Consider the following 14,103-nt stretch of genomic DNA (forward strand, 5'->3'; position numbering starts at 1 on the left):
TGCAGCCCAAATAAATGCTTCACAGAGTTCAAGTAACAGACACATCTCAACATCAACTGTTCAGAGGAGACTGTGTGAATCAGACCTTTATGGTTGAATTGCTGCAAAGAAACCACTACTAAAGGATACCAATAAGAAGAGACTTGCTTTGACCAAGAAACACGAACAATGAGCATTAGACCGGTGGAAATTTGTCCTTTGGTCTGGAGTCCAAATGTGACATTTTTGGTTCCAACCGCCGTGTCTTTGTGAGATGCAGAGTAGATGAACGGATGATCTCTGCATGTGTGGTTCCCACCGTGAAGCATGGAGGAGGAGGTGTGATGGTGTGTGGCTGCTTTGCTGCTGACACTGTCAGTGATTTATTTAGAATTCAAGGCACACTTAACCAGCATGGCTACCACAGCATTCTTCAGTGATACGTCATCCCATCTGGTTTGGGCTTAGTAGGACTATCATTTGGTTTTCAACAGGACAATGACCCAACACACCTCCAGGCTGTGTAAGGGCTATTTGACTAAGAAGGAGAGTGATGGAGTGCTGCATCAGATTACCTGGCTTCCACAATCACCTGACCTCAACCCAATTGAGATGGTTTGGGATGAGTTGGACTGCAGAGTGAAGGAAAAGCAGCCAACAAGTGCTCAGTATATGTGGGAACTCCTTCAAGACGGTTAGAAAACCATTCCAGGTGTAGCTGGTTGAGGGAATGCTAAGCGTGTGCAAAGCTGTCACCAAGGCAAAGAGTTTTTTTAAGAGTAAAAAAACAACCTTGAATGAGTAGGTGTGTCAACCTTTAAGACTTTTAAAGATAAGAGCATCTGCTAAATGACTCACAACTGTAAGTTGCTCTAGATAACAGCATCTGCTAAATGAATAAAATGTCAATGTAATTAGATCACCACAACAGTGAAGATGTCACTTGGGTTGTGTGCTAGTAAACAAACACCACAGGACTGAGGATGTGATGGGCCTGGGGAGTTCTGTAATGTGATTGGCCTGGGGAGTTCTGTAATGTGATTGGCCTGGGGACTTCTGTAATGTGATTGGCCTGGGGAGTTCTGTAATGTGATTGGCCTGGGGACTACCGTAATGTGACGGGCCTGGGGACTACCGTAATGTGACGGGCCTGGGGACTTCTGTAATGTGATTGGCCTGGGGACTTCTGTAATGTGATTGGCCTGGGGACTACCGTAATGTGATTGGCCTGGGGACTACCGTAATGTGATTGGCCTGGGGACTACCGTAATGTGATTGGCCTGGGGACTTCTGTAATGTGATTGGCCTGGGGACTTCTGTAATGTGATTGGCCTCGGGACTTCTGTAATGTGATTGACCTGGAAACTACCGTAATGTGACGGGTCTGGGGACTACTGTAATATGACGGGTCTGGGGACTACCGTAATGTGACGGGTCTGGGGACTACCGTAATGTGACGGGTCTGGGGACTACCGTAATGTGACGGGTCTGGGGACTACCGTAATGTGACGGGTCTGGGGACTACCGTAATGTGACGGGTCTGGGGACTACCGTAATGTGACGGGTCTGGGGACTACCGTACTGTGACGGGTCTGGGGACTACCGTACTGTGACGGGTCTGGGGACTACCGTAATGTGACGGGTCTGGTGACTACCGTAATGTGACGGGTCTGGGGACTACCGTAATGTGACTGGTCTGGGGACTACCGTAATTTGACGGGTCTGGGGACTACCGTAATTTGACGGGTCTGGGGACTACCGTAATATGACGGGTCTGAGGACTACCGTAATATGACGGGTCTGGGGACTACCGTAATGTGACGGGTCTGGGGACTACCGTAATGTGACGGGCTGAGCATAAAATGAACACCCGACACCTGCCAAGTGCGGTATGTTTTGGCATTGTGGGTAAGATGTTTATTTCACCAGCCACGTTGGCAGGTGGTCAGAGCTCCACAGTGTGAGCATTTCACTCGTATTTGTGAATAAAAATAGTCAAGTATGATCACATTCATAGTAAAATAAATGTGTCAGTCGCTGTTTTCAAAAGTATTTCTGCCGATTTTTGTTTCACAGCTGGTAAATGAATCGCACACAGTCAAAGAACTACGAATCCTATATCGCCTATCCCACAGTACACTGCAACATTTCCTGGATAGGGTCTGTGCACATGTGAAGAGCTGGTTTGTGTGCTGTAATTTTAGCGGCAAAAATATTTTGTTTTATTTTTTTTATTTTTTAAATCTACTTACCACAGTGGCTCGTGGCCCGAAAAGTAAAATGTATGTCCTGGTGACAGGTGAAATAAAGGAAACCGTGGTATATATTCTCCTGACGTATTGCACAAGTTGACTGCTGGTATTTCCTTTAAAGGTAGCTACCAATTTTTTTTTAAAGCAATAGTGTGAACGGTAAAAACCATCCCTATACCATGGTATAACTGCCCACGTCTTTTTGACAAATCAGAAGTTTCAGAAATAACATTCTTTTTAGTTATTGGCAAACATGCATATCAACTATATGTTTAGATTAATATGCTTTTATACATTTTTGATTTGCAGTGAGTGTGAAAGCTCTTTAATTTTAAACGTGATTCCTAGGAACTGTACAAACACTGTCCCAATTGAGTGATTTATTTTTTAAAGAGATGTCATATAAAGACCTCAAACACCCTGTTTCCTGTTTCCTGATATGACTCTAGTATACCTTGATATATAGGTTAGATTGTGTGATTTGTGTACACTAGCCTGAGTGTCAGTCTTCTTGTGGCATAATGCCAACAATGTTTGTCATGACGATGAGTGAAGGATTTGGAATGGTGGCTGACTGGCACTCAGGCTAGTGTACACAAACCTTCACCTACATAGAAAGCTATTATACGGAATGTATTATACACATTGTTATGGTGGAGTAGGGTCATAAACTGATGTGAGACAACTGACACGGTTTTCAAAACGTCAATTTTCATCCACAGAATCGTTACGCTGGTCACTCAAGAGGAGCCCAGAGGACTGGGAACGAGATGAAGGTAATTCCTGTACTCTACACATGATTTTAAATGGTTCTTTTTAAAATCTCATTTCCTGTGGAGAAGCAACTTGCCGTGTCTTCACCGATCATTTTCATGTCTGAAAAGAGCATTGTGGGTATTTGTGAAGTTTGATGATAAATGTGTGCATGGGCAGTAATTCATGAAGTAAAATCCTTTAACCACTGTAGACTAATGTAGACTGAAATTCATGAAATATATGAGATTTTCTGTACATTTTGTAACTTTTTAGCCATTAGTTCTAAAAGCAATGCCAAGATCCTAAAAGGGCCCCTGAAAATGGTGCAACAATTGTGTACAAACGTCAACATGTAATTGCTCTCGAGGCCCTGCAGCTGTGGACAAAGACAGTAAAAATAAACTCTGTGGTTGTGGGTTCACCCTCCAACCTCATTGGACAATGCTGTGCCAATCGAATCCCCACTCCCACTTTAAGTTTGCAACCTCATTGGACATCATTCTTCCGGCCAATCAACATTGTCCCTCAGGTTTGGTTGTGGCTAGTTCATGTTGTACAGACAGGGAGGAGCCTCTTGGGATATGCATACATTTCAATGTTTTATACATATATATATATATATGTATATGTATATGTAATAATGACAATTACAACAATACTGAATGAACAATGTACACTTTTATTTTAACTTAATTTAATACATCAATAAAATCCATTTAGTCTCAAATAAATAATGAAACATGTTCAATTTGGTTTAAATAATGCAAAAACAAAGTGTTGGAGAAGAAAGTAAAAGTGCAATATGTGCCATGTAAGAAAGCTAACGTTTCAGTTCCTTGCTCAGAACATGAGAACATATGAAAACTGGTGGTTCCTTTGAACATATTCTTCAATATTCCCAGTTAAGAAGTTTTAGGTTGTAGTTATTATAGGAATTATAGGGCTATTTCTCTCTATAACATTTGTATTTCATATACCTTTGGCTATTGGATGTTCTAGTAGGTACTTTAGTATTGCCAGCCTAATCTCGGGAGATGAAGTAGGCTTGAAGTCATAAACAGCGCTGTGCTTCATGCATTGCGAAGAGCTGTTTGAATAAAAGCTTACGAGCCTGCTGCTGCCTACCACCGCTCAGTCAGACTGCTCTATCAAATCATAGACTTAGTTATAACATAATAACACACAGAAATACGAGCCTTTGGTCATTAATATGGTCAAATCCGGACACTATCCATTTCATAAACAAAACTTTTATTATTTCAGTGAAATACGGAACCGTTCGGTATTTCATCTAACGGGTGGCATCCCTAAGTCTAAATATTGCTTTTAGATTGCACAACCTTCAATGTATGTCATAATTACGTAATATTCTTGCAAATTAGTTTGCAACTAGCCAGGTGGCCCTAACTGTTGCATATACCCTGACTCTGCGTTCATGGAACGCAAGAGAAGTGACACATTTTCCCTAGTTTTATATTGCCTGCTAAGATGAATTTATTTGAACTAAATATGCAGTTTTAAAGAATATACACTTCTGTATATTGGATTTTAAGAAAAGCATTGATGTATTGATTTGTGCTCGATTGTGCTTTTGTTTGGCGAAGTTGGCTGTCTTTGTTAGGAAGAAAGTCTTCACACAGTTTGCAACTAGCCAGGTGGCCCAAACTGTTGCATATACCCTGACTCTGTTGCACAGAACGCAAGAGAAGTGACACAATTTCTCTAGTTAAAATAAATTAATGTTAGCAGGCAATATGAACTAAATATGTAGGTTTAAATATATACTTGCGTATTGATTTAAAGGCGTTGATGTTTATGGTTACATATTGGAGCAACGACAGTGCTTTTTTCGCGAATGTGCTCGTTAAATCACCCGTTTGGAGAAGTAGGCTGTGATTCAATGATAAATTAACAGGCACCGCATTGATTATATGCAACGCAGGACAAGCTAGATAAACTAGTAATATCATCAACCATGTGTAGTTAACTAGTGATTATGTTAAGATTGATGATTTTTTATAAGATACGTTTAATGCTAGCTAGCAACTTACCTTGGCTCCTTGCGGCACTCGCATAACAGGTAGTCAGCCTGCCACGCAGTCTCCTCGTGGAGTGCAACGTAATCGGCCATAATTACCGATTGTTATGAAAACTTGAAATCGGCCCTAATTAATCGGCCATTCCGATTCATCGGTCCACCTCTAATATGTAGGATATGCAATTTGGATTGAAATGTAATTGTGCAGCCCTACATGAAATGTCCTGCTACTAGAAAGTCGTGTAATGATTATACAGAGCATTAAGGATTTATTCAGACCCCTCATAAGTTTTCAGACCCTTTACTCAGTACTTTGTTGAAGCGCCTTTGGCAGTAATTACAGCCTGGAGTCTTCTTGGGTATGACTCTACAAGCTTGGCACACCTGTATTTGGGAAGCTGTCAGGTTGGATGGGGGGCGTCGCTGCAGATTTTTCCAGAGCTGTATGACCACACTAACTGCACTATTTGTGACGTAAATTGAGTATATAGTGTAACGACCCTGGGTTTATAAGGATATAGTGTAACGACCCTGGGTTTATAAGGATATAGTGTAACGACCCTGGGTTTATAAGGATATAGTGTAACGACCCTGGGTTTATAAGGATATAGTGTAACGACCCTGGGTTTATAAGGATATAGTGTAACGACCCTGGGTTTATAAGGATATAGTGTAACGACCCTGGGTTTATAAGGATATAGTGTAACGACCCTGGGTTTATAAGGATATAGTGTAACGACCCTGGGTTTATAAGGATATAGTGTAACGACCCTGGGTTTATAAGGATATAGTGTAACGACCCTGGGTTTATAAGGATATAGTGTAACGACCCTGGGTTTATAAGGATATAGTGTAACGACCCTGGGTTTATAAGGATATAGTGTAACGACCCTGGGTTTATAAGGATATAGTGTAACGACCCTGGGTTTATAAGGATATAGTGTAACGACCCTGGGTTTATAAGGATATCGACTCTGCCGCTCGAGCAGTATGCTTACAGTCGATAGCGCGCTGGACTTCGGTCTAGAAGGTTGAGGGTTCGAGACCTGCTGTTTCATTACAATAGTATGCTTATTAGTGATAGTATGGATATAGTTAGTATGCCAAAAGTTCCCGGATGTCGTACTAAATTCGGCAAAATACGAAGTATACAAGCAGTGGACACTATTTCTCGTGCTTTTAGTGCCCATAATACAATTCTTCAGAAAATGGGCGTGGCTTCAACTTGTTCAGATTTCAAGAAAATGGTGGAAAATATGCAGCCGAAGTCTGACGAGAGGGGATCCATAATACACACATAATTATGACAAATGTTGTTGAGCAATGTAATAAAGTAATGACTTGTCAAATAAGTTACGTTACACGTTATGTGGGCTGACAATTTGTTAGCTACACTGTCCTTACGAACCACAGCATATCATTACAGCAGTAATCAGTATGTACGTTACTGGTATGTTAGCTAGCTCCCTAACGTTAGTTGGCTACTAATACATTGGACTTGCCAGTATATTAACTATATGTAATTCTTAGCTTTACTAAGTGGTATAGACGTTGTGCTTTCTCAATGGTCATTGTTAATTCTCTCTGGCAATCTTCTCCGATTTCAGAGCACTCTTGTCTGAGTGTGTCAGAGAGCAGAATAACTGATGAATTCCTGAACGCTCAACACCTGTTTAATATGGCCGGTGTCAGTAAACGTGTTTAATATGGCCGGTGTCAGTAAACGTGTTTAATATGGCCGGTGTCAGTAAACCTGTTTAATATGGCCGGTGTCAGTAAACCTGTTTAATATGGCCGGTGTCAGTAAACCTGTTTAATATGGCCGGTGTCAGTAAACCTGTTTAATATGGCCGGTGTCAGTAAACCTGTTTAATATGGCCGGTGTCAGTAAACCTGTTTAATATGGCCGGTGTCAGTAAACGTGTTTAATATGGCCGGTGTCAGTAAACCTGTTTAATATGGCGGTGTCAGTAAACATGTTTAATATGTTCAGTAAACCTGTTTAATATGGCCGGTGTCAGTAAACGTGTTTAATATGGCGGTGTCAGTAAACGTGTTTAATATGGCCGGTGTCAGTAAACCTGTTTAATATGGCCGTGTCAGTAAACATGTTTAATATGGCCGGTGTCAGTAAACCTGTTTAATATATGTAAACGTGTTTAATATGGCGGTGTCAGTAAACGTGTTTAATATGGCCGGTGTCACGTGTTTAATATGGCCGGTGTCAGTAAACGTGTTTAATATGGCTGGGTTTATAAGGATATGGTAAACGTGTTTAATATGGCCGGTGTCAGTAAACGTGTTTATATATGGTTTAATATGGCCGGTGTCAGTAAACCTGTTTAATATGTGTCGGTGTCAGTAAACGTGTTTAATACGGTGTCAGTAAACGTGTTTAATATGGCCGGTGTCAGTAAACGTGTTTAATATGGCCGGTGTCAGTAAACCTGTTTAATATGGCCGGTGTCAGTAAACCTGTTTAATATGGCCGGTGTCAGTAAAGGTCTGCAAAAAATATGAATTAAATTGTTGCCAGCAGCACAGTTACAGTCACCAACGCTCTGGATAACATGAAAACAGCCTAACCAGCTCTGCTAGGGCGAGTAAAATGGTCACAGTGGGGTGTTCTCTCATTTGTGTCGGGAAGTAGCTAGCCAGTTAGCCAGTTAGCTTGGGTGCTTGACTGCCATTGTGAGGAGATCAACCCTACTCCTCCACCAGAGTGTTCAGTATGCGGCTGAACACTCAGAGAGTGAAGCGCTATGAATTTACGAACCATAAAATCATAAAATGTCTAGCTCGTAATTTGTTATGCTAACAAGCTGGCCAGAGGTTGCATCACAACAGCATCAACTTCCCGGTAGACGGGCGATGCGCAAGTACACTCAACTGAAAGGATACTGTTTGTTTACAACATACAAAAAATAAAGAATAGTATGTAGTGTATATACAGTGTGGCAAAAAAGTATTTAGTCAGCCACCAATTGTGCAAGTTCTCCCACTGAAAATATGAGAGAGGCCTGTAATTTTCATCATAGGTGCTCCGGTCTCTCCAGAGATGTTTGATCAGGTTAAAGTCCGGGCTCTCCAGAGATGTTCGATCAGGTTAAAGTCCGGGCTCTCCAGAGATGTTCGATCAGGTTAAAGTCCGGGCTCTCCAGAGATGTTCGATCAGGTTAAAGTCCGGGCTCTCCAGAGATGTTCGATCAGGTTAAAGTCCGGGCTCTCCAGAGATGTTCGATCAGGTTAAAGTCCGGGCTCTCCAGAGATGTTCGATCAGGTTAAAGTCCGGGCTCTCCAGAGATGTTCGATCAGGTTAAAGTCCGGGCTCTCCAGAGATGTTCGATCAGGTTAAAGTCCGGGCTCTCCAGAGATGTTCGATCAGGTTAAAGTCCGGGGCTCTGGCTGAACTTTTTATCATTGTTTTAGCCTTTTAGGCCTGATTTTTAACCCTCATTCAATTTATTCAAATGGATTGAAATGGAAAAAAGTTTTTTTTTATTGTGCACAAGGCAACGGCCAACAACATCATCATACATTCAAGACTGGGCTGTTAGTGGGGAGGATCTGGGGATTCTACTGGGCTGTTAGTGGGGAGGATCTGGGGATTCTACTGGGCTATTTGGGGAGGATCTGGGGATTCTACTGGGCTATTTGTGGGGCGGGGAGGATCTGGGGATTCTACTGGGCTGTTAGTGGGGAGGTTCTGGGGATTCTACTGGGCTGTTTGGGGAGGATCTGGGGATTCTACTGGGCTGTTAGTGGGGAGGTTCTGGGGATTCTACTGGGCTGTTTGGGGAGGATCTGGGGATTCTACTGGGCTGTTAGTGGGGAGGATCTGGGGATTCTACTGGGCTGTTTGGGGAGGATCTTGGGATTCTACTGGGCTGTTAGTGGGGAGGTTCTGGGGATTCTACTGGGCTGTTTGGGGAGGATCTGGGGATTCTACTGGGCTATTTGTGGGGCGGGGAGGATCTGGGGATTCTACTGGGCTGTTAGTGGGGAGGTTCTGGGGATTCTACTGGGCTGTTTGGGGAGGATCTGGGGATTCTACTGGGCTATTTGTGGGGCGGGGAGGATCTGGGGATTCTACTGGGCTGTTAGTGGGGAGGATCTGGGGATTCTACTGGGCTGTTAGTGGGGAGGATCTGGGGATTCTACTGGGCTATTTGGGGAGGATCTGGGGATTCTACTGGGCTGTTAGTGGGGAGGATCTGGGGATTCTACTGGGCTGTTAGTGGGGAGGATCTGGGGATTCTACTGGGCTGTTAGTGGGGATGATCTGGGGATTCTACTGGGCTGTTAGTGGGGAGGATCTGGGGATTCTACTGGGCTATTTGTGGGGCGGGGAGGATCTGGCGATTCTACTGGGCTATTTGGGGAGGATCTGGGGATTCTACTGGGCTGTTAGTGGGGAGGATCTGGGGATTCTACTGGGCTGTTAGTGGGGAGGATCTGGGGATTCTACTGGGCTATTTGTGGGGCGGGGAGGATCTGGGGATTCTACTGGGCTATTTGGGGAGGATCTGGGGATTCTACTGGGCTATTTGGGGAGGATCTGGGGATTCTACTGGGCTGTTGGTGGGGAGGATCTGGGGATTCTACTGGGCTATTTGTGGGGCCGGGAGGATCTGGGGATTCTACTGGGCTGTTAGTGGGGAGGATCTGGGGATTCTACTGGGCTGTTAGTGGGGAGGATCTGGGGATTCTACTGGGCTATTTGTGGGGAGGATCTAGGGATTCTACTGGGCTGTTAGTGGGGAGGATCTGGGGATTCTACTGGGCTATTTGTGGGGCCGGGAGGATCTGGGGATTCTACTGTATTTTCTAGTTTATATACCACTCTGTTGTAGCTTTTACTTTGTGTTGTGACTGACAGCCTCTCCTGTTGTTTCTATGGTAACCGTCTCTGCAGACTTTTGCCTACCTGCAGGATATGTCCCAGTTTCTTGTTGGTGTCTGATATGAGAGTAAAAGGAGTGAGTTTAATATGGAGAACGATAGGTCTGTCATTTTTGGATATTACATTGTGAGTGGGGGCAATCGGCAACTTCTGTGACATGTATGATGTGAGTAGAGCTGCTCGGTTTCTTTACTCTGTGTGAAATAATGTTGAAACGATTCTCTGTTCTTACAAGATGCTCACATGGAACAGAAAACAGTAGGACTAGTACCGTTGCTGAATTTATTGTGTTCCATTTCAAGCATCGTACCAGCGTTAATGAAATGAACGAGTTAAATAAAATAATGAAATTAATAACAACACATTTTCCACATTTCTTATCATGTGGAAAAAGGTCTGAACATAGTCATGCCATTGCCAGGGTAACCCCTGGTGGATTAGTCGTAGTGAGTGGTGTTGAAATGACTCCAGCCTGGCCTAGTGGACAAAGAGCTGGCACATTTCATCCCTGAGAACTTCTATGGAATGGAAGGAGGGCTTCAGCTAGGGCTGTGGTGGTCATGTTATTTTGTCAGCCGGTGATTTGTCAATCAAATAACTGTCGGTCTCACGTTAATTGACCGTTAATTAACAAACACATTTAGCATCTCCTGGCTTCGCACACAGCCTACAAGCCAAGCCACTGATTCTGACCTTTTGGAACATCTACATGTAAAATAAGTATAATAAATCCATGTAATATAGCCTACACAATCACAATAAATCCATGATTTATTTTAGACTGTTGTGGAGTATCATGATAAGAAAATGTAGTCTATTTCAGATGAACAGAATAGCTCTGAGTAGTCCTGATGTGGCTATGACAAATGGTTTGTTGCCGGCGCGGCAGTTAGCCTAGTGGTTATAGCGTTGGACTAGTGACTGAAAGGTTGCAAGATCGAATCCCCGAGCTGACAAGGTACAAAATTGTCGTTCTGCCCCTGAACAGGCAGTTAACCCACTGTTCCTAGGCCGTCATTGAAAATAAGAATTTCTTCTTAACTGACTTGCCGAGTTAAATAAAGGTAAAATAAAATACTTCATTTAGCAGACTAACTGATTCACGGCATGAAGCTTATCCTCACACCAACGAGGTCTAGGATCCAAATTCACCGCGTCTGCCTCGGGGCTGGGGCGGTATACCGTATTTTATAATATGCAGGTATTGAGGCAGGGGACCGGTTTGGGTTTTTACTTTACTACACCGTTTGAATGTTTTGTTTTGTTAAATGTGATACGCCATGTGTAATGTCCATTTTTATAGTTTAACTTCACTACTTGAGTTGTCACTCGCCACTCTTTCTCTCCATGCCACTTTCCACACAGACCAAGCCACGCCACGGCACTCAAGGATGTTCCTCAACCACGAGACACTTGCGTTCAGTCTGCGTGGTCAATGCAGCATGTTGATAATATAATAATAATAATAATATATGCCATTTAGCAGACGCTTTTATCCAAAGCGACTTACAGTCATGTGTGCATACATTCTACGTATGGGTGGTCCCGGGGATCGAACCCACTACCCTGGCGTTACAAGCGCCATGCTCTACCAACTGAGCTACAGAAGGACCACGACAACAATGTTGTTTTCACTTTGCTTCTTAATATAAATCCACCAGCGTTCTATAATGACACTATTAGCGTATGTTTCTAACATCAGCAAACAACTAGTGTGTCTCTTTCTTAGCAAGTTACCCTAAATCTCTGTGACGCTAATTGTTAGCTGCTAATGCTAATAGCTAGCTAGCCAATACATGTTCTGAGTAAGAGCAAACGTAGCTAACTAATACAGCCTGATAATACCAGTGATGATGTAGACCTAAATTTGCATTTTGTTTGTGCAACAGTATTTTTTTAAATCAGAGGAATATGCAAAGACAGAATTTGTTAGCGACATGAAGTAGCTAAGAGAACATGCAATGTAGCCAAAGCTTGTAGAGTCCCCTAGGAAACACTTATCAACACTTTAGTTCCTACCCTGTCACAATAACTCCTCCCTGGCATTTAATTTGTTGTCATCTCAAACAACACTCTATTCAAAGTGCCCGCTGTTATATTCTAACTTTAGAATTAGAATAGTCATTCTATATCCATGATTCCAGCGGTTTTGCTCTAATTCGCAAGTCAAATCGCAATTTGCGATATTTGGTTAAAAATAAGCCCTAAATGATTTGCCCATACCGTGCAGCCCTACGTGGCAGTGTGGAAATGATCTCAATTGAGCAGTGGTGTAAAGTACTTACTTAAAAATACTTTCAAGTACTACTTAAGTCTTATTTTTGGCATCTTACCTAACTATTTTTATTTTATTTTTGACAACGTTTACTTCGCTTACATTCCTAAAGAAAATACTTGTACTTTTTACTCCATAAATTTTCCCAGATACCGAAAGTAGTCGTTACATTTTGAATGCTTAGCAGGGCAGGAAAATGGTCCAATTCACGCACTTGTCAAGAGAACATCCCTGTTCATCTACTGCCTCTTGTGTGGCGGACTGACTAAACACACATGCTTTGTTTGTAAATAATGTCTGAGTGTTGGAGTTTGTCCCTGGCTTTCTGTAATAATGTCTGAGTCTTGGAGTGTGTCCCTGGCTATCTATAATGATGTCTGAGTGTTGGAGTGTGTCCCTGGCTATCTGTAAATGATGTCTGAGTGTTGGAGTGTGTCCCTGGCTTTCTGTAATAATGTCTGAGTGTTGGAGTGTGTCCCTGGCTTTCTGTAATAATGTCTGAGTGTTGGAGTGTGTCCCTGGCTATCTATAATGATGTCTGAGTGTTGGAGTGTGTCCCTGGCTATCTGTAAATGATGTCTGAGTGTTGGAGTGTGCCCCTGGCTATCTGTAAATGATGTCTGAGTGTTGGAGTGTGCCCCTGGCTATCTGTAAATGATGTCTGAGTGTTGGAGTGTGACCCTGGCTATCTGTAATAATGTCTGAGTGTTGGAGTGTGCCCCTGGCTATCTGTAAATGATGTCTGAGTGTTGGAGTGTGCCCCTGGCTATCTGTAAATGATGTCTGAGTGTTGGAGTGTGCCCCTGGCTATAGGTAAATGATGTCTGAGTGTTGGAGTGGGCCCCTGGCTATCTGTAATGATGTCTGAGTGTTGGAGTGGGCCCCTGGCTATCTGTAATAATGTCTGAGTGTTGGAGTGTTCCCCTGGCTATCTGTAATGATGTCTGAGTGTTGGAGTGTGCCCCTGGCTATCTGTAATGATGTCTGAGTGTTGGAGTGTGCCCCTGGCTATCTGTAATAATATCTGAGTGTTGGAGTGTGCCCCTGGCTATCTGTAATAATGTTGGAGTGTGCCCCTGGCTATCTGTAATAATGTTGGAGTGTGCCCCTGGCTATCTGTAATAATGTTGGAGTGTGCCCCTGGCTATCTGTAATAATGTTGGAGTGTGCCCCTGGCTATCTGTAATAATGTTGGAGTGTGCCCCTGGCTATCTGTAATAATGTTGAGTGTGCCCCTGGCTATCTGTAATAATGTTGGAGTGTGCCCCTGGCTATCTGTAATAAAGTGTGACCCTGGCTATCTGTAATAATGTTGAGTGTTGGCTATCTGTAATAATGTTGGAGTGTGCCCCTGGCTATCTGTAATAATGTTGGAGTGTGCCCCTGGCTATCTGTAATAATGTTGGAGTGTGCCCCTGGCTATCTGTAATAATGTTGGAGTGTGCACCTGGCTATCTGTAATAATGTTGGAGTGTGCCCCTGGCTATCTGTAATAATGTTGGAGTGTGCCCCTGGCTATCTGTAATAATGTTGGAGTGTGTCCCTGGCTATCTGTAATGATGTCTGAGTGTTGGAGTGTGCCCCTGGCTATAGGTAAATGATGTCTGAGTGTTGGAGTGTTCCCCTGGCTATCTGTAATGATGTCTGAGTGTTGGAGTGTTCCCCTGGCTATAGGTAAATGATGTCTGAGTGTTGGAGTGTTCCCCTGGCTATCTGTAAATGATGTCTGAGTGTTGGAGTGTTCCCCTGGCTATAGGTAAATGATGTCTGAGTGTTGGAGTGTGTCCCTGGCTATCTGTAAATGATGTCTGAGTGTTGGAGTGTTCCCCTGGCTATCTGTAATAATGTCTGAGTGTTGGAGTGTGCCCCTGGCTATCTGTAATAATGTCTGAGTGTTGGA

At 43.1% G+C, this 14,103-nt stretch overlaps 1 protein-coding gene across 1 annotated transcript in view; it reads left to right on the forward strand.

Moving 5' to 3' along the window:
* The window catches only part of arid4b (AT-rich interaction domain 4B), a 232,979-nt gene that overhangs the window by 8,478 nt on the left and 210,398 nt on the right, over window positions 1–14,103 (forward strand). Inside the window, exon 2 of the mRNA XM_046290716.1 lies at window positions 2,954–3,007. Within this exon, the coding sequence (XP_046146672.1) occupies window positions 3,002–3,007 (6 nt within the window). The 5' untranslated portion in view covers window positions 2,954–3,001. The remainder of the gene's footprint in view (window positions 1–2,953; window positions 3,008–14,103) is intronic.

This window comes from Oncorhynchus gorbuscha, linkage group LG11 (assembly GCF_021184085.1).
Source record: "Oncorhynchus gorbuscha isolate QuinsamMale2020 ecotype Even-year linkage group LG11, OgorEven_v1.0, whole genome shotgun sequence".
Lineage (NCBI taxonomy): Eukaryota > Metazoa > Chordata > Actinopteri > Salmoniformes > Salmonidae > Oncorhynchus > Oncorhynchus gorbuscha.